General features: G+C 51.4%; 1 protein-coding gene and 1 long non-coding RNA gene across 8 annotated transcripts in view; one reads left to right on the top strand and one right to left on the bottom strand.

Moving 5' to 3' along the window:
- LOC110255965 overlaps window positions 1-6,835 on the top strand; it is a 31,135-nt gene extending 24,300 nt beyond the window's left edge. Inside the window, exon 2 of the long non-coding RNA XR_002336982.1 lies at window positions 6,760-6,835. This is a non-coding gene — a long non-coding RNA (uncharacterized LOC110255965). The remainder of the gene's footprint in view (window positions 1-6,759) is intronic.
- Window positions 9,822-23,056, bottom strand: part of MXRA7 (matrix remodeling associated 7) — a 44,513-nt gene continuing 31,278 nt past the window's right edge. For 5 of the 7 annotated variants that reach the window (XR_002336979.1, XR_002336980.1, XM_021066568.1 and 2 more), the window contains one exon: window positions 19,396-20,681. Coding sequence is in view for 3 of the 7 variants with exons in the window: in XM_021066569.1 (XP_020922228.1) it covers window positions 20,669-20,681 (13 nt within the window). In the remaining 4 variants the exon portion in view is untranslated. Of the gene's footprint in view, window positions 17,889-19,395; window positions 20,682-23,056 lie in introns of those variants that run through there. The other 2 variants (XM_021066562.1, XM_021066563.1) reach the window with 2 other exon arrangements.

Here is a 23,056-nt window from a genome sequence, read left to right as displayed (position 1 = left end):
CCTTGAGCTCTGTTGTGAATTCAGATCTTCTTTACAATCACTCCCTCTCTGAATGCTGAATTTAGAACCTTTACCCTCAAAAAAGACAGTGGTTTCAGAGCACTCTTGCACTGCAGCAGGTGAAGGATCTGGCATTGTCCCTGCTGTGGTGTGGGTTCCGTCCCTGGCCCCGGAACTTCCACATGCCGTGGGTGTAGCAAAAATAAATAAATAAGTAATGGTTTTGTGCTTGGGTGTGTTTTGTGTTTTTTTCACTTTTTAGGGCTGCACTCGAGGCACATGGAGGTTCCCAGGCTAGGGGTCTAATCAGAGCTACGGCTGGCGGCCACAGCCATGCCAGATCCGGAGCCATGTCTGTGACCTACACCACAGTTCATGGCAACACTGGATCCTTAACCCACTGAGGGAGGCCAGGGATTGAACCCGCAACCTCATGGTTCCTAGTCGGATTCGTTTCCGCTGAGCTACGATGGGAACTCTGAGGATTCCTGTTTTAAAGCCCGTGCTGAAAGAGACTGTTAAAGGAATGCATAACACAGAAAGGGATGCTTTTCCTTTATTTTCAGTTTTCACTATTACAAGTGTTGGGTTCTGCAGTTCATAGTTTGAAGTAAAATTCATATTTTACGTTTAGACAAGAAAAGTTTCCATATAATTTCTTCTCTGCCCTTTGGCCTCCTCTCTCTCCTCCCTGTTCCTTGTGTATCTGTGTTATGCATGAACCAAACGTTCCCCACCAGCAGGAATACCTGCTCAGCCAGAGAGAGCTGCATTCTCCTGGCATCAACAAGACAACTCCTGGAGTCCCTAGGGGCCTTGTGGTTAAGGATCCGGCATTGTCACTGCTGTGGTGTGGGTTCAATCCCTGGCCCAGGAACTTATGTATCCTCTGGGGATGGCTAAAAAAAAAAAAAAAAAAAACCAACAACCCCTCCAAACCTCCCAAACAAACAAAAACACTAAGACAGTTCCTTAAGAAAACATTCCTAAGATAACATTCCTACTTGATCTTGTAAGGGGTCACATGACCCACCAGGATGACACTTAGATCTGGATTTTGTAAATTGTCAGTAAGATGTCGTCTGTCTTAAAAGCCTTCTCTACAACTGTGCCTTGATTTCTTTTTTTTTTTAAACTTTATTGGAGTATAGTTGACTTACAATTTTGTATTAGTTTCAGGTATACAGCAAAGTGAACCAGTTTTTGTTTTTTGTGTGTTTTTTTGTTTTGTTTTTTGCTTTTTAGGGCCACACCCATGGCACATGGAGGTTCCCAGGCTAGGGGTCGAATTAGAGCTACAGCTGCCCGCCAACACCACAGCTACAGCAACGCAGGATCCGAGCTGTGTCTATGACCTACCTCCAGCTCACGGCAACGCCAGATCCTTAATCCACTGAGTGCGGCCGGGGATTGAACCTGCGACCTCATGGTTCCTAATCGGATTCGTTTCTGCTGTGCCACGACGGGAACTCTGAGCCGGTTTTTAACGTACATATTTATATATTTTATACCATTCTTTTTTCCCACATAGGTTCTTACAAACCATTGAGTAGGTTTCCCTGTGTTACACAGTACGTTCTTGGTAGTTATCTGTTTGAGACGGCGGTGTGCCTGTGCTATTCCCACGCTCCCAATTCCTGCCCCCCCTACCAGTTTCCCCTGTGGTAACCCTGAGATTGGTTGTGAGTTCGTCTCTGTTTTATGTGCCTTGATTTCTAATGGGTGGAACGGTTCTCAGAGATTTCTGAGATCTCTTCCCAGGTTGTACTCCTCAATTTTGGCTCAAATAAAAATTTCCAGTTCTGTCTTAGATGGATTAAATTTTGTCAACAATAGTTAAAACTCTTGGGTGTGGAGCAGTTCCCGCTGTGGCTCAGTGGATTAAGAACCCGACTAGTTTCCATGAGGATGTGTGGGTTCGATTCCGGGCCTCACTCAGTGGGTTAAGGATCTGGTGTTGCCGTGAGCTGTGGTGTAGGCCACAGATGAAGCTCAGATCTGGCTGCAGCTCCGATTCGACCCCTGGGAACCTCTGTGTACTGCAGGTGTGGCACTAAAAAGCAAAACACCCAAAAAGAAACTAAAAAAAACCCCTCTTTGGTGTGTTTGCACACAAAGTCTAGATGAAAAAATTCAACTTTTGGCTTTTGCTATGAAATTAAAATTTGCGTGAACACGTGAAGTTTGAAACTTGAAAACAACGTAAACGATCCAAAGCTCAGGTGGTTATGTATCCATTGCCATGTCTGTATCCTTGACCATAAATGATGCACAGTGAAGACTTCAGCTGTCTTCACATATGCGTGTCAGAGGCTCTCAAGCAAACTGCCAGGTATGAGCCACAATCCTTTAAAATTGTTTTTTTTGTTTGTTTTTTTTTTTTTTTTGGTCTTTTTGCTATTTCTTTGGGCCGCCTCTGCGGCATATGGAGGTTCCCAGGCTAGGGGTCGAATCGGAGCTGTAGCCCCCGGCCTACGCCAGAGCCACAGCAACGCAGGATCCAAGCCGCGTCTGCAACCTACACCACAGCTCACGGCAACGCCGGATCATTAACCCACTGAGCAAGGGCAGGGACCGAACCCGCAACCTCATGGTTCCTAGTCGGATTCGTTAACCACTGCGCCACGACGGGAACTCCCCCTTTAAAATTGTTAACGTGAACAGGAACACTCAGTAAATTTTAATTTTCCGAATATTCTCAGAAAGGATGATCAGCAGCATATCCTCCAGGTTATAAGACACAGGTGCTTTATCCGTTTACCCCAAATGAACTGCCTGTGTCATCAGCCTGGGTGCAGAAGCGTCCCTCTGCGTGAATAGCAAGAGGGGACAGAGACACCTATCATTATTCCATCAACTACTGGTGTCTTCACAGTATTTTAAGTGCCTGATGGCAATTTTACGGCAGTAACAATAGCAACATTTATTCCAAAAGGCAGCCCTGTGCTCCAAGTAGCAGGTGGTAGCAACTCCAGGCAGGACCTCTAGCAGAAATTCCTAGTTGGAACCATGCTGTAGTAAACATTTCCAGCTGCCCCTGCAGGACTGATCCCTGGTCCATTGTTGGTGAGTTACAGTTGCACTTGCTGCTGCAGGAACTTTAAATTCTCTTGCTGCAAACTCTTGAGACTGCTGGGAAAGGGACTTCTGGGAACACGCAGTACTTTTTATGGCCCCTCCCAGTCCCACATCTTAAAGGAAGCCTTTGACGAGGTGGAGCCAGTCTGGAAGAAATCCCAGGCCAGCTCCCTTACATAGATTATTTTATTCCTCAGAACAACTGTTGTTTGTAGTCAGTAAAGAACAAAGAGCCTTATCTGGGGTTTTAAGAACTGCAACTCGAGAGACACATATTTGGTTAAAACCGAAGAGTGTTCTGGGGATCAGAGTCAATAGGCCTTGAAAAGACAAAAGCCACAAGGTTGTTGGAGGAAATGTTTGTCCTTAAGGGCCTGGCTGTTCCGAGTAATTTTCGGGTAAGGATCCAGTGAGTATTTGAGGAGTTCCTGCTGTGGTGCAGTGGGATCAGTGGCGTCTTAGGAGTCCTGGGACAGATTAAGGATCCGGGGTCGCTGCAGCTATGGCTTAGCTCACAGAGGTGACTCAGATCTGATCACTGGCCATGAGGCGGCCAAAAAAGAAAAAGAGGGAAAAAAAAAAAAAAGAGAAAAAAAAAAAAAAACCCAAGAGGATCTTCAGTCTGGAACACTGGGCATACGTCTAATTTAAGACAAGACATGGGGGGAGTTCCCGTCGTGGCGCAGTGGTTAACGAATCTGACTAGGAACTATGAGGTTGCGGGTTCGATCCCTGCCCTTGCTCAGTGGGTTAACGATCCGGCAATAGGCCGCAGACGCAGCTTGGATCCCGAGTTGCTGTGGCTCCGGCGTAGGCTGGTGGCTACAGCTCCGACTAGACCCCCTAGCCTGGGAACCTCCCATATGCCGCAGGAGCGGCCCAAGAAATGGCAAAAAGACAAAAAAAAAAAAAAAAGACAAGACATGGTTGGAATTCCCTTGTGGTGCAGCGGGTGAAGGATCTGGTGGTGTTACCACTGCTGTGGCGTGGGTTCAATCCCCAGTCTGGGAAATTTCACAAGCCCCGGACTTGGCCAAAAACAAAAAAAGGCACAAGGGGTCAAGGTTCAGACTCCACCTGGGCTGATGTGTGAAGTCACCCTTCCTCCGTGCCCCCTGTTTTAGAGCGCTCTCTTAGCGATACCAGCTCCATTTGGATTTTCCTTGTATACGACCCAGTGAAGCTGGTAGTTAAGATCCCCATTTTACAGACAAAGAAAATGAGGCACCCAGTAATTTGCCCAAGATCACTCAGCTAGGAAGTAGCACAGTCAGGATTCGAACCCAGGAAGTCTGGGTACCTGCACCACTGCCCTGTGCGGCCACAGGGCTTCAGTGAATCTTAGTGTCATCATCTGAAGCATAAGCTGGTTGACCAGACACCTTCAAAGGTCCCAGCTAGGAGTCCCTGTCTTAGCTCAGTGGTTAACAAACCCGACCAGTACCCATGAGGACTCGGTTCGATCGCAGGCCTCTCTCACTGGGTTCAGGATCCAGCATTGCCGTGAGCTGTGGTGTAGATCAAAGATGTGGCTCAGATCCTGAGTTGCTATGGCTGTGGTGTAGGCTGGTGGCTACAGCTCCAATTGGATCCCTAGCCTGGGAACCTCCGAATGCTATAGGTGTGGCCCTAAAAAGACAAAAAGACAAAAAGACAAAAAAAAAAAAAAAAAAAAAGACATAAAGACAAAGGCCCCAGCTCCCCTGCAAGTATCCAATGTTCCACGGCTCACTATTTTTTTTTTTTTTTCCTTTTTAGGGCTGCATTCATGGCATATGGAGGTTCCCAGACTAGGAGTCCAATCGGAGCTGTAGCCGCCAGCCTACACCACAGCCACAGCAATGCGGGATCTGAGCCGAGTCTGTGACCTACACCAGAGCCCACGGCAAAGCCAGATCCCCAACCCACTGAGCAAGGCCAGGGATCGGACCCGCGTCCTCATGGATACTAGTTGGATTCGTTTCCGCTGCACCACAGTGGGAACTCCTCACCTCAACCATGTGTGTGGGCACTCCACACCAGCTAGGAAATTCGGCCATGAAAGGAGAGGGGGTGGGAGGGGTCACAGAACAGGCCTCACCCACCCTGTTTCATCTCCCAGCAGCCAGGGTCAGATGTGGAGTTGTAAACAGATCTGGCCTGAATTTTAGCAGCCGAGAGTGACTAAACCTGTCCAAGACACTCCTAAGGGACAGAAAAGGCAATTGGCACAGAGTGGTGAGAAGCAATGCTTAGACAATAGAGAATTTTTTGAGGTGGGAGGGGTGCCACACATGCCACATAGGGAAGTTCCCGGGCTAGGGGTTGAATCGGAGCCACAGCCACACAGGATCCGAGCCGTGTCTGTGACCCACACCCCAGCTCACGGCAATGCCAGATTCTTAACCCCCTGAGTGGGGTCGGGATTGAACCCGCGTCCTCATGGATACTAGGGGTTGTTACCTCTGAGCCACGACGGGAACTCTCACAATAGAGAATTGATTTGAGGCTCAGTGAAGTGCCCGCCCTTAGATTCTTGCCTGGACCAGTTGCCCTCCAGCGCTGTCCTGTGATGCCACCTACCTCCTTCTCTCGGATACTTGGACTTCTGTCCTGGGAAGGCACTGGAGCATTTTCTGCTGCCCTTCCATCTGGCAAATGTAGACGCCCACTGTGCAGATCCCTTGGCATCACTAGGGTGGGCAGCCTCTTTTTGTCCTTCTGCTTCAGAAGCTGCGGCCCCTGGCACAGAGAATGGTAGGAACCCAGGACCCAGGATCACACATCACTTAAGAAGTTTATTCTTGGGGGAAGGAGTGGGATGGACTGGGAATTTGGGGTTAAGAGATGCAAACTATTGCCTTCGGTGTGGACAAGCAACACGATCCTGCTGTGTAGCCCTGGGAGCTATGTCTAGTCATTTGCGAGGGAGCATGATAGAGGATAAAGTGAGAAGAAAGAAAGTTACATGTGTGTGTGACTGGGCCACCTGCTGCACTGGAGAAAATTAACAGAACACTGTAAACCAGCTAGAATGGAAAAAATAAAAATCATTATGTTTGAGTACAAAAAATATAAAATAAATGTTTACAATTAGCCAAAAGAAAGAAGTTTAGTCTTTGGTTCTTTTTTGCTAGTTGATTTGCAGTGCTGTGCCAGTTTCTGCTGTACAGTGTAGTGACTCAGTCACACACACACACATATATTCTTTTTCTCATACTGTCTTCAGTCATGTTCTGTCCCAAGAGATTGGGTAGAGTTCCCTGTGCTGTACGGGAGAACCCCGTAGCTTATCCACTCTCAATGTCACAGTTCCACCTACGAAGCCCAAACTCCCCCTCCATCCGCCTCCCCTCCCCTCCCCTCCCCCTTGGCAACCACGAGTCTGTTTCTGTTTTGTAAATAGGTTCACTTGTGCCATATTTTAGATCTCACATGCTAGTGATATATGGTATTTGCCTTGAGGAAGTTTATTCTTTTAGATCATTTGTGAGAACGAGAGAAAGAATCGCTGGCCGTGAGAGCAGCCTGTCCACATAAATCAGGAGCCTTCTAACCATAGCAGGAAGGGCTCTGCCAAGAACAGTTGCCTCCGGAGATGCACGGGCGTGCGGGATGCCTGGGACAAAGCGCTTCCTCTGTGGCCCCGTGTGTATTTACGGCTGGAGTTCTGTTTTGCTCAACCACCTTCCGTTTATACAGGTGTTCTGACACTTCCGTGACAGCCTCCTGATGCCCCAGCTCTGTGTTTGCCTCTCCAGTGACTACAGTGACTCAATACCATCAGGTAAGAAAGGACAGATAAGCCTCCCAAGCCATAAAACGAAAAACAACTCGGGGATTATACTGGGGGACCAGATCCAGACCATCCCAGGGGACAAGGACCATTTGTCCCCTCGATTTTCCTAGTCGGAACCCACAAAGGCCAGCCCGACACTGCTGTGCCCCCCGACGAAGGGTCTGGGGCGCAGTCAGGGAGCCAGCCCTGCACCAGCTGGGTGCTGCACAGCCCCCACTGTCCCCACTCGCATCTCATCTCCATCAACAGCAGCGTCATCAGAGTAAGTGCCATTTCCCACTGAAAGAGACCAGGGATCTTGGGAGAACTGGCCAGTTAGGATAGGGACCAGGAGAAGCGTTGATGTATTTGGGACTTCCTGTTCCGCCAGAAGGCAAGCAAACTATCAAAGACCAGTCACATTAGAAGCTCACAGAATTAGAGTTCCTATTGTGGCTCAGTGGTTAACAAACCCGACTAGTATCCCTGAGGACGCAGGTTCCACCCCTGGCCTTGCTCAGCGGGTCAAGGATCTGGCATTGCTGTGAGCTATGGTGTGGGTCGCAGAAGCGGCTCCGATCCTGCGTTGCTGTGGCCGTGGTGTGGGCCGGCAGCTACAGCTCCGATTGGACCCCTAGCCTGGGAAACTCCATATGCCGCGGGAGCAGCCCGAGAAATGGCAAAAAGACAAAAATAATAATCATAAAAATAAAATAAATTTAAGAAGACAGAGAATAATACATCCAGATACACACTGCCTGGAATTTGTGTATTTCTTTTATTTTGGTAAAATGCATAATATAAAATTGACCATTTTAGGGGCATTCCCACCATGGTTAACGAATCCAACTTGCACCCGTGGGGACGTGCGTTCGACCCCTGGCCTTGCTCAGTGGCTTAAGATCCGGCATAGCAGCGAGCTGTGGTGTAGGTCACAGACGTGGCTCAGTTCTGGTGTGGCTGTGGCTGCGGCGTCGGCCGGCGGCTACAGCTCCGATTCGACCCCTAGCCTGGCTGGAACCTCCATATGCTGCGGGTGCGGCCCTAAAAAGACAAAAGGCCAAAAAAAGAAAAAGTTGGCCGTTGTAAGCATGTTATTATTCATAGTATGAGAGTGAATTATGTGTTGTGAATGAGTGCGTTACCCAAGTTAGGTGGCGTTAAGCATCTTCCCGGTGTCGCGCAGCCATCATCTCCATTCAGCTCTAGAATTTCTCCGTCTTCCCAAACTGAAACTTTGTGCCCATGAAACACTGACTCCCTCCCCCCGTCCCAGCCCCTGGCACCCACCACCCTACTTCCTGTGTCTGTGAAGTTGTCCCCTCTAGGGACCTCGTGGACCTGAGGCATGCAGTCGGCGTCCCTTTGTGTGGCTTACTTCTCTGAACATTACGCCCTCGGCCTTGTAGCAGGTCTCTCGTCGAGACATGTTTCTACAATATTTTCTGAGCCTCTTTGCTGAAAACTCCAGCTTGTCCTTCTTTGCTTTATCCCATCTTCCTGCTTGAAAAGCAGTCGCAGTGCTGGTGAATGACTCAAGCTTAAGAACTGTTATGTGCCTAAAGGTCAGAGCAAGAGCTTAACCTCTCACCAGCTAAGTGGCTTTTAAAATAGTAAAAGAGGAGTTCCCGTCGTGGCGCAGTGGTTAACGAATCCGACTAGGAACCATGAGGTCGCGGGTTTGGTCCCTGCCCTTGCTCAGTGGGTTGACGATCCGGCGTTGCCGTGAGCTGTGGTGTAGGTTGCAGACGCGGCTCGGATCCCGCGTTGCTGTGGCTCTGGTGTAGGCTGGTGGCTACAGCTCCGATTCAACCCTAGCCTGGGAACCTCCATATGCTGCGGGAGCGGCCCAAGAAATAGCAACAACAACAACAACAACAAAAAGACAAAAGACAAAAGATAAAATAGTAAAAGAACTTCTAAACTAGTAAACAAACCCTATCTCCTCCACCCACAGCCCCTCCTCACTTGATCTCATCTGAAGAGCACAATGGAAGCGGTGTGGTTTCTTGAGGCCGGGCTCTTGGTCCCTGAGACCTTGAGTCCCCCGTTCCCACCTTTACTTAAGATAAATGTCTCAGTGTCTTGTTTTATGTTAACCCCTTTCCTTAAGTTCCACAGCACCCCTTCTTGAGTTCTTGAGCCCCGTCCTGCTGAGCTGGCCTCGGCAGGTCTCAGAATTTCTTTCTTTTCGAGAGGGCCACTATCCCATTGTATAATAGCCACGTCTTGTTCATCCCTTCATGCGCAGATGGCATTAGGGTGGTTCCTGCCTTTTAGCGTTGTTCTGAGTAATGCTGCTGTGAACTTGTATGAATACGAACTCAAGTCCCCGCTTTCAGCTCTTTGGGGTGTATACCCAGAGGTGGAATTGCTGGGTCATGTGGGGAGTCTGTTTCCTTGTTGTGGAACCGCCGTACTGTTTTCCACAGGGTCTGTACGGGGTGCACGACTGTTCCAATTCTGCCACTTCTCATCGACACCTGTTCTTTCCTAGGGTGGGTTTTTTGTTTTGTTTTGTTTTGTGGTGTGTGTGTTTTTGTTTTGTTTTCTTTTTGATAATAGCCATCCTATGGGCTGGTAGATGGTAATGCCCAACATCTCAAAATGTCCCTAATTGAAAGTTCTCTTGTGGCACCACAGGTGGAGGATCCAGCATTGTCACTGCAGCAGCAGCTTGGGTGCTTGGGTTCCTTGACTGGGAACGTCCATCTGTTGCTAGCTGGGCTAAAAACAAACAAAAAGCCAACAGCAATAAAATGTCTCTGTTTTTCATTTGGCTCCAGCTATATATGTATTTTATCTTTTTTTTTTTTTTTGAGGGCTGCACCCATAGCATATGGTGTTTCCCAGGCTAGGGGTTGAATCGGAGCTATAGCCGCCGGCCTACGCCACAGCCACAGCCACAGCAATGCCAGACCTGAGCCATGTCTGTGACCTACACCACGGCTCATGGCAACACCAGATTCTTAACCCCCTGAGCGAGGCCAGGGGTCAAACCCATGTCCTTGTGGATACTAGTCGGGCTCATTAACCGCTGAGCCAGGACGGGAACTCCTCCTATGTGTATTTTATACAAACCAACCAACCTGAGAGCAGTTTAGGTGGAAATTCTCTTGCTCCCCCTTCCTAATTCCATTCTTTTCCTTTCTTCCCACAAGCACTGTTGTGGATGTGGTTCTAGCCAGGCCTTTTGGGGGGTGCTTTGAACATATGTGTGGGTCTCAGTGTGTGTTCCCCAGAAAGCAGGGCCTGAGACAGGGCTTGGATGGAGTTTATCTGGGGCGGGTCCCCCGGAAGCAGGAGTGAAGGAGTCGCGTGTGAGACGCTGAGACAGGGAAGGAGGACAAGCCGGGGAAGGGAGCAGCGTTGAGCTGGTTCCTCTGGGCATCTGGGCTCCCATCTCCTGGGGAGCCATGCAGGACCAGCTGCCAGGGTGGCAGCCTGGGCATTTATCCCGGACGCCTGCATCCCGGGGGTGAGAGTTGCCCTGCACCTCCGGATGCCCTAAGGCCGAGTCCCAAGAGAGGAGACTGTGGGAGGTGCCTGGAGAGGTGTCTGAACACAGCGGGGTTCCGGGGGGAGCTGGCAGGAGCTGACAGAGGGCCCTGGGCGGAGGGTGTCGGAGGCCAGCAGCGAGGTTGGGTCCCCGAGGATTGATGTCCTCTTGTACCAGCTCGGGTTCTCCAGCCCTCCTGGCGGCCCAAGCTCCAAGTTCCTCTTTTTTTTCTTTTTTGGCTGCCCCAAGGCATATGGAGTTCCTGGGCCAGGGATCATATCCAAGCCGCAGTTGCAACCTAAGCTGCAGCGGAGGCAACATGAGATCCTTAACCCACTGCCCTGGGCCGGGGATCGCACCTGTGTCCCAGCACTCCCAAGATGCCACCGATCTGTTGCGCCATAGCAGGAACTCCCCAATTTCCTTGTAATATAGTCCTCTTCCTCTTAAATCTGCCCGGAATTGGTTTCTATTACCAGGATGAGCTTTGACCAGTAACTGCTTGTACGTAAAAACAGTAATTCCAACATTCATAGAAATAATTTCCTTTGTTTTGCCCCATTTTTGCTGACTGATACCTAGATTATTTGTGGAAAATGGGGTGATGGGAGTCTCATGCTAGCTTCCTGTTACATCTCTCAGCAGGTGGTTCTTTAGCCACTTGGCACTTCCCAGCTGGTCCAAAGCCTCGGTGGGTGTAGGGTGCTGCAGCTAACTTGATAAAGTCACCCCGCGGGCGGCCCTCCAGGGGTCCGTGCTCCAGGGCCCCACCACTGCTGGCCGAGCAGCAGCCCTGGAGGGAGCAGCCCTCTGCAGTGCACCGCTGTCTCTTCTCGCTCCCAGCCTCTCAAGGCTCCTCAGGGCAGAGGCAGTTTCCTTAAAAGCCCTCAGCGCTGCACCAGCCTCAGCAGATTTGAAGGCCTCCCGCCCCACGCCCTGGCCTGCCCAGTGCACGTAGCTTCTCGGGGCCTCCCCCTTCTTTGTAAAACGCAGCTAATAATCATGGTGGAAGCCTCAGGGTGCGCCCCAGATTCCCCATCAGGGAGGAAGGCTGACCCCCCACTGTCAGCCCCCGTGGGGCGCCGTCTCACTGGAGAGAAGGCGCGTCTTCCCGGGCAGCCAGCAGCCCACGACTGACGGCCAAGGTGGTGTTAAAGCCTGGTCCTCACAGCCCGCAGGCTCTGAAGGGCCAGCTCATCTTCGGAACTCCCCACCGGGTCTGCCGTGGCCTCTCCTGAGACTGCGTCCGCTGCTCCCTTGGCCCGGGCCTGCCCCTTCCCTTCCTCCCACGGTGTTGACCCCAGGGGCTCCCGGATGAGCCTCTCCTGTGCCCATCTCCAGAGCTGGGTTCCTGGGGCCCAGCCAGCCACACACCACTTGCCTCATAAGGACCGTGTCCCATACATCACACCCCATCGCAGAGCCAGCCATAAGCACACAAGAAACCTGAGTCGTGTTATTGCACACCCAAGGCATGTCGTTTTTTCTCAGGGTTATAGATTTACCAAGAAAATCCAAAGACCAAAGAGGCAGCTGTTCTCATGTTGTTGTTTTGACCGGAAGACCACACACACACACACACACACACACACACACACACACACAGACACACACAGAGGAAAACTACAGATACCAGAATCAAAACTATATCTGCTTTATTGAAGTATAATTCACATACAATTCATTGATTTAAGGGCTTTTTTTTTTGGCTTCACCCATGGCATGCGAAAGTTCCCAGGCCCAGGATCAAGCCCAAGCCACGGACAGTGACAATGCTGGATCCCTAACTGCTGGGCCACCAGGGACCACTCATCTATTTAAAGCAGACAATCCAGCGGCTTTTAGTACATTGGCCGAATTGTGCGCACACATCACCACAATCAATTCTGAATATGCTTTCATCCCTTCCGCAAACGCCCTGTACCCATTAGCCGTCTCTCCTCTTCCCCCATCTCCACCCAACCTCCAGCCCTCGGCAGCCACTCATCTACTTTCTGTGTCTATAAATTTGCCTACTCAGGACATTTCATATAAATGGAAAGAAACAACGTGTGGTCTTTCGCGTCCGGCTTTTTTCACCTAGTATAATGTTTTGAAGGTTCATCTGGGCTGTAGCATATACCTACTTCATTCCTTCATTCCTCTTCATTCCTGAAAAATATTCACCCGTCGATGGATGTGTCAGGTGTTTCCGTCTTTCAGCTTTTACCAATCGTATTGCCAGGAACATTTATTTACATGTTTTTCTGTGGACACATGTTGTTTTTCTCCAGCTTTTTTTTTTTTGGCTGCACTTGAGGCATGCAAAAGTTTCCAGGCCAGGGATTGAACTTAAATCACAAATATGACCCGAACCACAGCCGTGACAACACCAGGTCCTTAACCAACTGAGCCACCAGGGCACTCCTGTTTTTCTCCAGCTTTCCTGAGTTATGGTTGACATATAACATTGTGTATGTTTAAGGTGTACAGCGGGCTGATTTAACACACATATGTTGCAGAGTCATCTCCACCATGCCTTAGCGAACGCCTCTGTCACGTCGTATAATTACCATTTCTTTTTTGGGGTTAGTGTTCATTTCACTCAGGTATATACCTAGAGCAGAACTGTTGAGCCACATGGTGATTCTTTGTTCAATATTTGGAGCACCCGCCCCTGTTTTCCAAAGCAGCTGCACCACTGTACCTTCCCATCAAGAGTGTGGGGCAGTTCCAACTGTCCCACATTCTCGCCATAACACTTGTCACTGTCTGTCTCTTATTACGGCCATTCCGGTGGTCTTGAAGTGGTGTTTGCATGTGGGTTTGATTTGCCTGCTGAGCATCTTTTCGTGTGCTTACGGCCATGTCTATGTCTTCTTTGGAGAAAAGTCTGTTAAGATCCTTTACTCTTGTAAAATTAGATCCTCAATATTTTTTGAATCTTGCTTTCTTCTGTAAAAGGACATTATGTGCCTCACACAGGTGTACTGAAGGTTCGCAAGAGGATGCTGGCAAGGCACGTAGTGGATTTACCACATTTTATGGGTCCATTCATCAGCGGATGGATGTTTGGGTTGTTTCCACCTTTCATTTAGCAGGGGCTCCAAAAAGTTAATGAGGAGTTCCCATCGTGGCTCAGTGGTAGTGGACCTGACTAGTACCCACGAGGATGAGGGTTTGATCCCTGGTCTGGCTCAGTGAGTTAAGGATCCAGCATTGCTATGAGCTGTGGTGTAGGTCACAGACATGGCTTGAATCTGGCATTGCTGTGGCTGTGGCAGCTACAGCTCCGATTTGACCCCTAGTCTGAGAACTTCCGTGTGCCACAAGTGCGGCCCTAAAAAGCAAAAAAAAAAAGAAAAGTTGACAAGCCTTCCTCTCGCCTTGCTTATCACCTAGTCATTTTGTACTACATCATCTAGCAGAGCGTTTTTGCTTGAAGACAGGCTTAATAAATGCTTGATAAATACCTGAAAGGATCAATGTGCCAGTGCACACCACTCGGTATTCAAATTTGAATCCTATGTGCTTTGCCCTCTTGCTCCCTTTTCCTTCATTAAACCTTTTCTTCCTGGAACAATTTTCTTAATTTGATTCCCCTTGCCAGCTGCCTCCTTCTGCAACTGAGCTTGCAGTATCATTGAAGCTGATTACAAGAGACCCCAAGACGCCACCTAGCACAGTTCCGAGGTGAATATGATCAGCCTTTGAAGAAGCTAAATGACTGACAGCCTGTCAATAAAACCTGTGCCCTTTTGGAGCGCTCAGGAAAGAGTACATGAAGAGGTGAGGAAAACTGAAATTTACAAAAAACTCTGATTGCGGACTCATGGTTACCTAACAGTTCAGTGACGCCTGACGACCCAGCCTGGCTCTCTTTTTCACTCGCAGAGGACCCAGGCTGCCGGCAGGCCCAAAGCTTCGGTGCTGGTGGGACCTGCAGCGGCGGGGTGGATTTGGGAGTGGGAATGGAAACTACTTGGTCACTCAGGCCGGGTGGGAGTCCACCTTAACTCAATGCAGCCTCAGGAAAGCTCAGCCTGAGTGCCTGCGGCGTGGTGTGAAAGGGCAAGCAGAGGTGAGGCTCTCGGCGGCGCCTGGCGCCTCCGCCAAGGCCAGCCCAATACCAAAGACACCGTGGTGAGAACATGGGTGCGCGCAGTTGCCTGCTCAGAAGGATCTGCTGGATTTCGTCCTGGGCGCGGTGCAAAACAAGGGTGGGGGCTGGGTGTGCGATTCCGGCAGCAGGACAGGGGTCTGGGAGCCTACGGGCAGCCTCGGGGAGTGCTGGGGGAAGGTGGAGATGGCGGGCTCCTGGGGTGCAGGGACCGGCTAGGAGTCCTTTTTGTGTCGTGGGCCTAGCACGGCGCGAGGCTCAGGTTTTGCTGTTTGCTAAGCTGCGGGAACCAAGACGCCAGCAGGGGACGCGGCTGGCAACTCGGTGCGGGACGGTTCTCCAGACTTGAGCCCCGGGGGGCTTGCGGGGGGGGGGGGGTGAGGGGGGGCACCCGACCGCAGCCTGAGCCTCCTGTCAGCCCTCTACGGCCTTTGCAGCGGCGAGGAGACGCCTCCTGTGGGCGGGACGGGCCAGTCCACGCTCCTTATTGGACAAAGCCATTTGTCAGTTACTGTTGGTTGGACGCCACCGACAGCCCGGACTTCCCTCCTGGGAGCGAGGAGGGCTGGAGGGCGGGGGGAAGCTATGGGAGGACGTTAGTGCCCAATAGCAATCAAGAGCTCTGCCCTCGCGGTAGATTGGCAGGTGCTCAAACCTCTGAGACTCCGGGAAGGGATAGCGGCTGTGGAAAGGGATTGGTCAAATCTGCAGGCGCGTGTTTTTCCTTTCCCTTGTGCGTGGTTCCTCAGAGTGAGTGAAATGAGCAGTTAATTAACAAGTGAAGTTGTGCTGCAGACGGGGTTAGTATTTTGGCTTTCACCGAGGCTCCTGAATTTGGTGAGCTTTCCCTGGCATTACCTCGATTCCCTTCCTGCTCAGGTTGTTTTCTAGCATGAAATTAAGATCTTGTTTCAAGCCATCACTCACTGCTGAGGTTAATCTAGAAATCAGAGCCACCCAGCAGCTGTAGCAAGCTAGTAGTGCTTTGGGAAGCATCAGAGGCCCAGCATCTGGGCAACAGAGCCACCACCCAGGAGGAGCGTCAGGTATGCTCCTCAGACACTGATATCCAAGTCCCCGCTAAGTGACAGAATAGTCCTGTCCACCCAGTACCCATCCCTCCCACCCCTTTCTCGCAGAGCTCCAATGAGGTCCCCCAGGTACCCTCTCCTCTGGGTGGCTTTGTGCTCAGGAGATGCTGGCCCCAGCCCCAGGTGTCTCAGCCAGACATGGTGGCCCCATCTCCTTGCTAGGGATTGGTGAGGGTGTGGACACATGGCATCTTGGCCAATTGGGACCCAGAATGGGGGGTGCACCTGAAGTGGTTCCCCCATTCCTAAGGACATAAGCATGAGATGGCCCTTTTTCTGCTTCTGGATATGACACCTGAACTCCTGCAGCCTTCTTGGAACCATGAGGAGAGCTAGTCTGTGACAAAAGTCCACAGTTCAAGGAAGACCAAGCTAAGAATTGCAACTTGGGCCCTGACTCTTCTGGACCTGCAGCTGTTCTACCTTTGGACTCCTCCTGTGACCCAGTTCTCCTCTTGTTTAAGCCAAAGAGTTTGCAGTTCTTTGTGGGTGGAACATCGTAGCTGAACCAAGAAAGTTTCCTTCCGATGATTTTTCCCATGGCCATGAGAATTTTAACTCAAGTACCCACAAGTCATTCTTATGTGTTTGGTGTAATCAGAGAAGGACTGGAAAAAGGAGGTGAGGAAAGAAATAACGGCTGCAGGGCGAGGTAAGTTCTGCTGACTCACACCTGGGGGCAGGGAGATAAAAGCAACCGGCCGGGGGTGGGGGGGTTGTCCCAGGATTCAAGAAGGAACCAATGATACTTAAATCATAACATTTTTAAAAAGCAGTGACAAAGATTTTTTAAAACCCCCTGACATTTGGATATAACCGCAGAGAGCAGACCCTCCCTCTGTGGGACTGGCAGAAAGAAGCAAAAGCAGTTTCAGGGACAGAGCAGTGAGGGGGCCTGGGAAAACCCAAACAAGCAAGAGATGCTAAAAGAAGGTTCACTGCCCCGCCCCCCCATGGCAGTTGTTAGCTTGAGGTATGTAAAATGCCACTGCTGCTTTTTAGTGTGTTTAGTTTCATTTCAGCAAATAAGTACTTTCAGGAACTTTCTTAGGTTATCCCTTTAGCATACCCTCCTTAACTCAGTTTGCTATGGTATTTTTCTGTCAGTGGGGTGATCAGAATAGGACCTGGGGGAGTTCCCGTTGTGGCTCAGCGATAACCAACCTGACTGGCATCCATGAAGACCAGGGTTTGATCCCTGGCCTCAATCAGTGGGTCAAGGGTCTGGTGTTGCTGTGAGCTGTGGTGCAGGTCGCAGATGCAGCTCGGAACTTGTGTGGCTGTGGCTGTGGTAGAGGCCGGCAGCTACAGCTCCCATTCGACCCCGAGCCTGGGAACCTCCATATGCCACAGGTGCGGCCCTAAAAAGAAAAAAAAAGGAATCAGAACCTGGGGAGCTCCCTGGTGGCTCGGCTGGTTAGGTTGATTGAGAACCCGGCATCATCATCATTGCTGTGGTTGGGGTTCGATCCCTGGACCAGGAACTCATGCATGCTGCAGGCATGGCCAAAAGATAAAAAAAAAAGAAACAGAACCTGGGCAGCACGGAAGAACCATCTTATTTCTGTCATCATGCCTTCACTGACTCACAGAACTTTATCGAAGTGCTGAGGTATCCCAGACACTCCCCGTGAGGTCACTTGGCATTTTAGTGAAAGCTGTGCGGCGGGGCCCTCTTTTCCTGCGCACGTGCCTATCTTCTCCAGAGGACTTTAATCCCTGTCAGGGCAGGGACTGTGTCGCGTATTATATGTCTATTGACAGTGTCTAGCGCCATCCTAGGTGTATTATCAACATTCGTATAAACCTGAATTATATGTGAAGTAAATCTCATGCTTAAAGCAGAGCAACTCTTAGATACTACTGCTTCGTTCTGGGACGCAAAGTCCTTGAATCAGGCTTGTGGCTAAAAGAAGGCTCCCCCACTGCTGGCTTCTGTACAGTCACAGAAACGTCCAGAGATCCTTCAAAGAACAAGGTGTAGTGTTCTTAGACTGGACCCCACAGCACCCCGAATCCTTTCCACACCGCGTGCTGCGGGGCTGGGCCTTGGAGCCGCCACCTGCCCGGGGTCTGCGCGGAAGGGCTCGGCCAGGGCACGGCCTTGGGGGGGCACCCAGGTGGCAGGTGGAGAAGCTGCAAGAACGGAGCAGCTCGGTCGGGAAGTACCTCTGCATCTCGGTGAGTGGGAGCAAGGGACGCCTGCCAGGGTCTGCGGGAGCGGAGCGCGGGCCGGCGCGGGAGGCGGCCTACATGTCGTAGAGCCTGAGCTGCTCCTGCACGTCGCCGGCCGACATCTCCCCGAAGGTCGCCTCGTTGTCCTTCATGAGCTTGAAGATGGCCGCCAGCTGTTCCTTCTGAACTCTGTCGAGGAGAGAGGAGAGAGAGGAGAGAGGTGCTCCCGGTCCCGGCCGAGAGGGACCCAGAGCGCCCCGAGGGGTGGGGACCCCGGGGCCTGGCTGCTTCGCTTTCCAGAATCAGCAGAAAACCAAAGCCGGACAAAGCCACTCTCTAGCCGGGAGCTGGTTTGCTTTGAAAAACTCAACTCGAAGCGTCTGGAAAGTGGGGTTCTCAGTCTTGGGTTTAACCTGGAGATTTGGGGGCCCCCGTGATCCCTCAGGTTCCCGGGGCTGCAGCTTTCCCCCGGGGCCTGCCTTTGATGTGGCGCCGAGGAAGCGGACCTGCTTCTCTAAGTGGCTGGAGAGCCGGTGCCGAGACGGCTTAGGCACAGCCTTTGTTCACCGGGAGGAGCCAAAAGTGGAGGAAAAAGCCACCTGGCTGGGACACAGGGGCGCACCCGGATGTGTACCGGGGGTGCTTGACCCAGGAACGAGGGTGGGCGTGGGGTTCCGCTGCCCAGAGGAAGGGGCGCCTTTTCCCCCTTTGCACAAAGATGCCTGATGATGGGTGGGGGCGGGCCCTGCTCCTTTTACCAGGGCACCGGCCTGGCTGGACCTCAGCCTTAAGTTCACTACACATGGGGCCGGGGAGCTGGGAGCCGAGTTCTGTTATTTCCGTGCATCCGGGCCACGCTATCTGACGAGCACAGGACACCTCCTGTGAGCGCAAACAAGGGTGGGGTGACACTCTGCCACCATGGCTTGGTTCTTTGTTCTGCTCCGCTGTGCTTGTCAGCGTGGCCGGGCCCTGCATCCTGGCACCGTCTCACCATTCTGGTTTCAGGCTTCTTCAGTGCCTCCCTCCACCCTGCACCAGCGGCTTGGCACAGGCCGCCTTGAGAGGATGCAAACCAGACGTCAGGGTCTGCGCTAGGCCTTGCAGACCCACCACAGGGCCGAGCCTCAGCACAGCCTCCAGCCACCGTGGCTTTGCAGGGCACAGCACTGCCAGCACTCCGCCCCTTCCCGGAGAGGGCTCCCAGTCAATGTCTGGTCTTCAACTCGCCCTAACATATTCCTCCTGCAGCAACCCCACAGCTCCCCAACAGCAAAGAATCGGTTTTCTGACTAGAGCAGCATCTAGAGGCTGAAACAGCAAAGTCCCAAACCCAAGCCTCTCTCGCTCACGCTGGGAAAGTTATTTCTCCAATCCTGTCTGGGGGAGAAGGAGCCTGTGAGAAGAGCACGGTCCCCAGCGCCTGAGGAAGGGGGTACCGTGAATGGACAGGCTCGATGCTGAGCTCCTGGGTGGGATCACAAGCCTGAGGTTCGAGTGGGCACCCCCAGATGAGCACACATCCGCTCCTGTGGTTCCCATCTGCCGCGGCACTTGCTTGTTTCTACCGAGCAGACCTAGGACTTTGTACTCTGCTGGGAGTAACAGGCACACATTGAGCGAGAGCCAGATGTTAATAGGTTCCAGAGAGATTATTTTTTTTTTAGAAACAAAGCAAAACTCAAACACGCAGTCATCAAGACCATTTACACAGTTTATTGGACTGAACAAAGGCTGAATACACAGATCCAAGCCATCTGGAATGCGTGAGGCTTGGTGCCTAAAAGCCACGTTCAGAAGGTGTCCAGACAAACAGTAACTTGGAGGGAGCTACCTATTTACCAGTCAGAGCCCAGCCAGGAAAAGGACAAGGACAAGGACACGGCTGTTGCTATTGCTGTGTGGGGACAGGTGTGCTCACAAGAGCACGTCTTCTGTTTGCCACTGGCTCTGCGGGGCTGTTACTTTGATGCCTGTTCAGTCCTAAACCCCTGAATCTGAGCATTAGGCCCAAGGAGAAAGTCCCTAGGAATGCGACATGCCCTGGGCTGCTGCTGGGCATTTCCCAGCCCTGCATTAAACAGAGAAAAACTGTCTATAAACACTACTTTAAAAACATGTTTTAATCAACATAGCTAAAAACTGCAGACTAGTTTGATATAGTATAAATACCAGCAAATAGAAAATTCCAAGAAACGAATCTGGGACTGATCTGCTTCTCTGGTGGCGTTAACTCATCTGTGAGGTCTCGGAAGAGGCAGACTCCAGACGTCTACGTTAAGTGAACACTATTGTTATTGCTTCTGCCAAAGTGAAGGTGGAGATTTGGCTGAGCTGGTAAGACCGTCGGTGAAAAGGCCTCTTAGCAACAAGAGGGCTGGATCCAGGCCTGCTCTACGTGGAGGGAAAAGGCAGGGGGAAACCAATAGCCGGTCCTGGTTCTTTGCCACCCGGTCTTCAGCACAGGGGGTCTCACCCCCTCTACTGAGTTGGCCGAAAACAGAGTGCAGGGCGGACCAGCCATGACCAGCCGGTGAGCACAGGCCCCTCTCCCTCATTTGTCCATCACACCGCAGGGTCATTCAAGGTTTGGCTTCTGTGCTGAAAAGCAGGAAGGCTAGAAGGAAACTAATTTTAAAAGGATGGCATGGCTGACACTGGTGACATTGCAGGTGTAAAGGGCATGTGGACAGGGGGAGTGACAAGGAACCCAGAAGTCCAGGAAAACCCTTCAGCTTCGCAAAGCAATCCACGCAAACAATGGGGGGGGGGGCCTCTGCCTGGGCAGTGCCACAGGCGTTCTGGACCCTCCCCAAGGGAAGTGCTGACTGAGGGCCTAGTCCTGGCACGTTTATAGGCAGAATGCACCCCGGGAGCCTGCTGACTCCTCTCTGGGGGCTCCACGTTATCTCTCAAGTTTTAAGACGCCAAAAAGAAAAGCCTTTAGGAGGAGGCTAAGGATAACTTCATTATTCCTCGGTTCTGTGAAGAGAAATAGGGGGAGAAGATAATTTATTTTACTCAGGCCATCTCATAAGTACTGCGGGAAAGGAAAGGGGGAAACAGGGTTAGGAAGGGGAACGTTTGGAATTGCAGAAGCCAGCCCTACGCTAGTATCCAGACCCCAACACCTGCAGCAGGAGAGTCCACAAACCAAAGGCAGCCAGAGGCCCCATTCCGAGTGTGCGCGGCCTGCAGGTAGTCCGGTTTCACATGTGGGTAGTCGGATAAAAAGGTTCTACTCATAGTTAGGCAAGTTGGATCCCACTGGTAAGTAGTAGGGCAGGTGGGGTGGCAGATTTATGAGTTGCGCGGGTTGGGTCCTACAGGTATGTATTTGGGTAGTTTAAGTCCCATAGCTGAGTGGGTGAGTCAGTCACTTTTTGGCCAAGGAGGGACCGGCATGTCTGTATATGGGCAGGTTGGCTCCTACTTGTAGGTACTTGATGGAGGGTACCACATTTGGCGGGCGCGGCAGGTCAGGTCCCACATATGTGTGGTTGAGCAGGTTGGGCCCACAAGTCTGTAGTTGAGAAGGTTGGGTGCTGCTTGGGGGTAGTTGGGCAGGTCAGGTCCCACATGTAGGAAGTTGGGCAAGGAGGGTCTTCAGATCATTGGGCAGATCGAGGCCCACTTGTAAGTAGCTGGGCAAGCTGGGCACTACTTGTGGGTATTTGGGCGGGTCAGGTCCCATATGTGGTGATGGAGCACTTCTTGTAGGTAGTTGGCAGGTCCTGTCCCACCAAGTGGGTAGGTGGGCAGGGAGGGGCCCATACGTTGGTCAAGGATCAAGTTGGGGCTCACATTTAGGTAATTGGGCAGGTCAGGACCCCACACAAGGGTAGGCAGGGCCCACTTGTAGGTAGTGGAGCAGGGAGGGTCCCAAATTTAGGTGATCGGGAAGGAAGGGGCTGCACTTGCGGGTAGCTGGGCGGTGAGGATCCAACCAGCATGTAATTGGGCAGGGAGGTTCTTCAAGTAGATAGGCAGGGCAGGTCCCACATGATGGTACTTGAGCCGGCTGGGGGCCTGCTGGAGTGTAGATGGGCAATATGGGCTCCTTGTTTAGGTAACTGAGCAGTTATGGTGCCACATGTGGGTTCTTGAGCAGGTCTAAGTCAACTTTATGTGTTAAGCAGAGAGGGGCCCACTATTAGGTACTTCACTGAGAGGGTTCCACTAATAGGTAGATTGGCAAGGAGGTCCCCCTTGTAGGAAGTTGCCCAGGGAGGGTCCCAGTTGTTAGCAGTTGAGCAGGAGGAGTCCTCCCTTAGACAGTTGTGCATTGTGGGTTCCAAAAGATGGAGGTGGGTCAGGTTGGGGGCCCACTTGAAAGTAGATGGTAGGGCCCCTCATTATTGCAAGTAGGATGTTAGGGTGCCACATGTAGGTTGTTGAGCAGGTACATGCCAACGTGTAAATAGTTAAGTGGGGAGAGTCCCACCATCAGGGAAATGGGAAGGGAGGGTCCCATTTGTAAGTAGCTGGGCAGGGAGGCTGCTCTTATGTGTAGTTGACAAGGAGGGTCTCACACACGTGCAGCGGGTGAGAAAGGACCCAATTCAGTAACTGGAGGGTTAGAGTTGTAGTGATGGGGCAGGGAGGTCCCACTCAGGTATAGTTGAGCCAGGAAGGGCCCCACTTGAAGGTAATTGGGCAGGGAGTGTTCTACTTGTAGTTGGCTGGGTGGTGGGGTCCCCTTAGTATGTAGCTGAGGAGAGAGACCAATTTAAGGTAATTGCTTAGAGGGGGTCCACTTGTAGTTAGTTGGGCTGGGAGGGAGGGTCCCACTTTAAGGTAATTGGGAACAGAGGGTTCCATTTGTATGTAGTTGAGCAGATTCAGTCCCACTTTAAGACAACTGGAGAGAGAGGGTTCCTCTTGAGTGTTCTTGAGGAGAGAAGGCCCCACTTTAAGGTAATTAGGTAGGGAGAGTTCCACTAGTTGTTAGCTGAGTGGAGAAGGTCCCACTTTATGAAGGTGAGCAGGAAGGGCCCACGTAAGGCCATTGTTTAGGGAGGTTCCACTTGTAGATAGTTGGGTAGAGAGGTCCCCTTGTCCCTGGTTGAGCAAAGAACACTGCTTCTAAAAATAATTGTAAAGCATGGGGATTTCAGAAGGAAGTTGAGCAGAGGGGGTCCCGCTTTAAGGTAATTGGTAGCGAGGGTTCCACTTGTGTGTAGTTCAGCAGAGGGCGCAGTTTAGTTGTTTAGAGGGGGTTCCACTTGTAGTTAGTTGTCAGAGAGGGTCCCACTCTAAGATAATTGAGTAGAGAGATTCCACTTGTATGTAGTTGAGAAGAGAGAGTCTCACTCTAAGGATATTAGGTAGGGAGGGTTCCACTTGCAGGTTGGTGG

Source organism: Sus scrofa, chromosome 12 (assembly GCF_000003025.6).
Source record: "Sus scrofa isolate TJ Tabasco breed Duroc chromosome 12, Sscrofa11.1, whole genome shotgun sequence".
Taxonomy (NCBI): domain Eukaryota; kingdom Metazoa; phylum Chordata; class Mammalia; order Artiodactyla; family Suidae; genus Sus; species Sus scrofa.
This window is presented reverse-complemented; position numbering and strand designations above follow the sequence as displayed.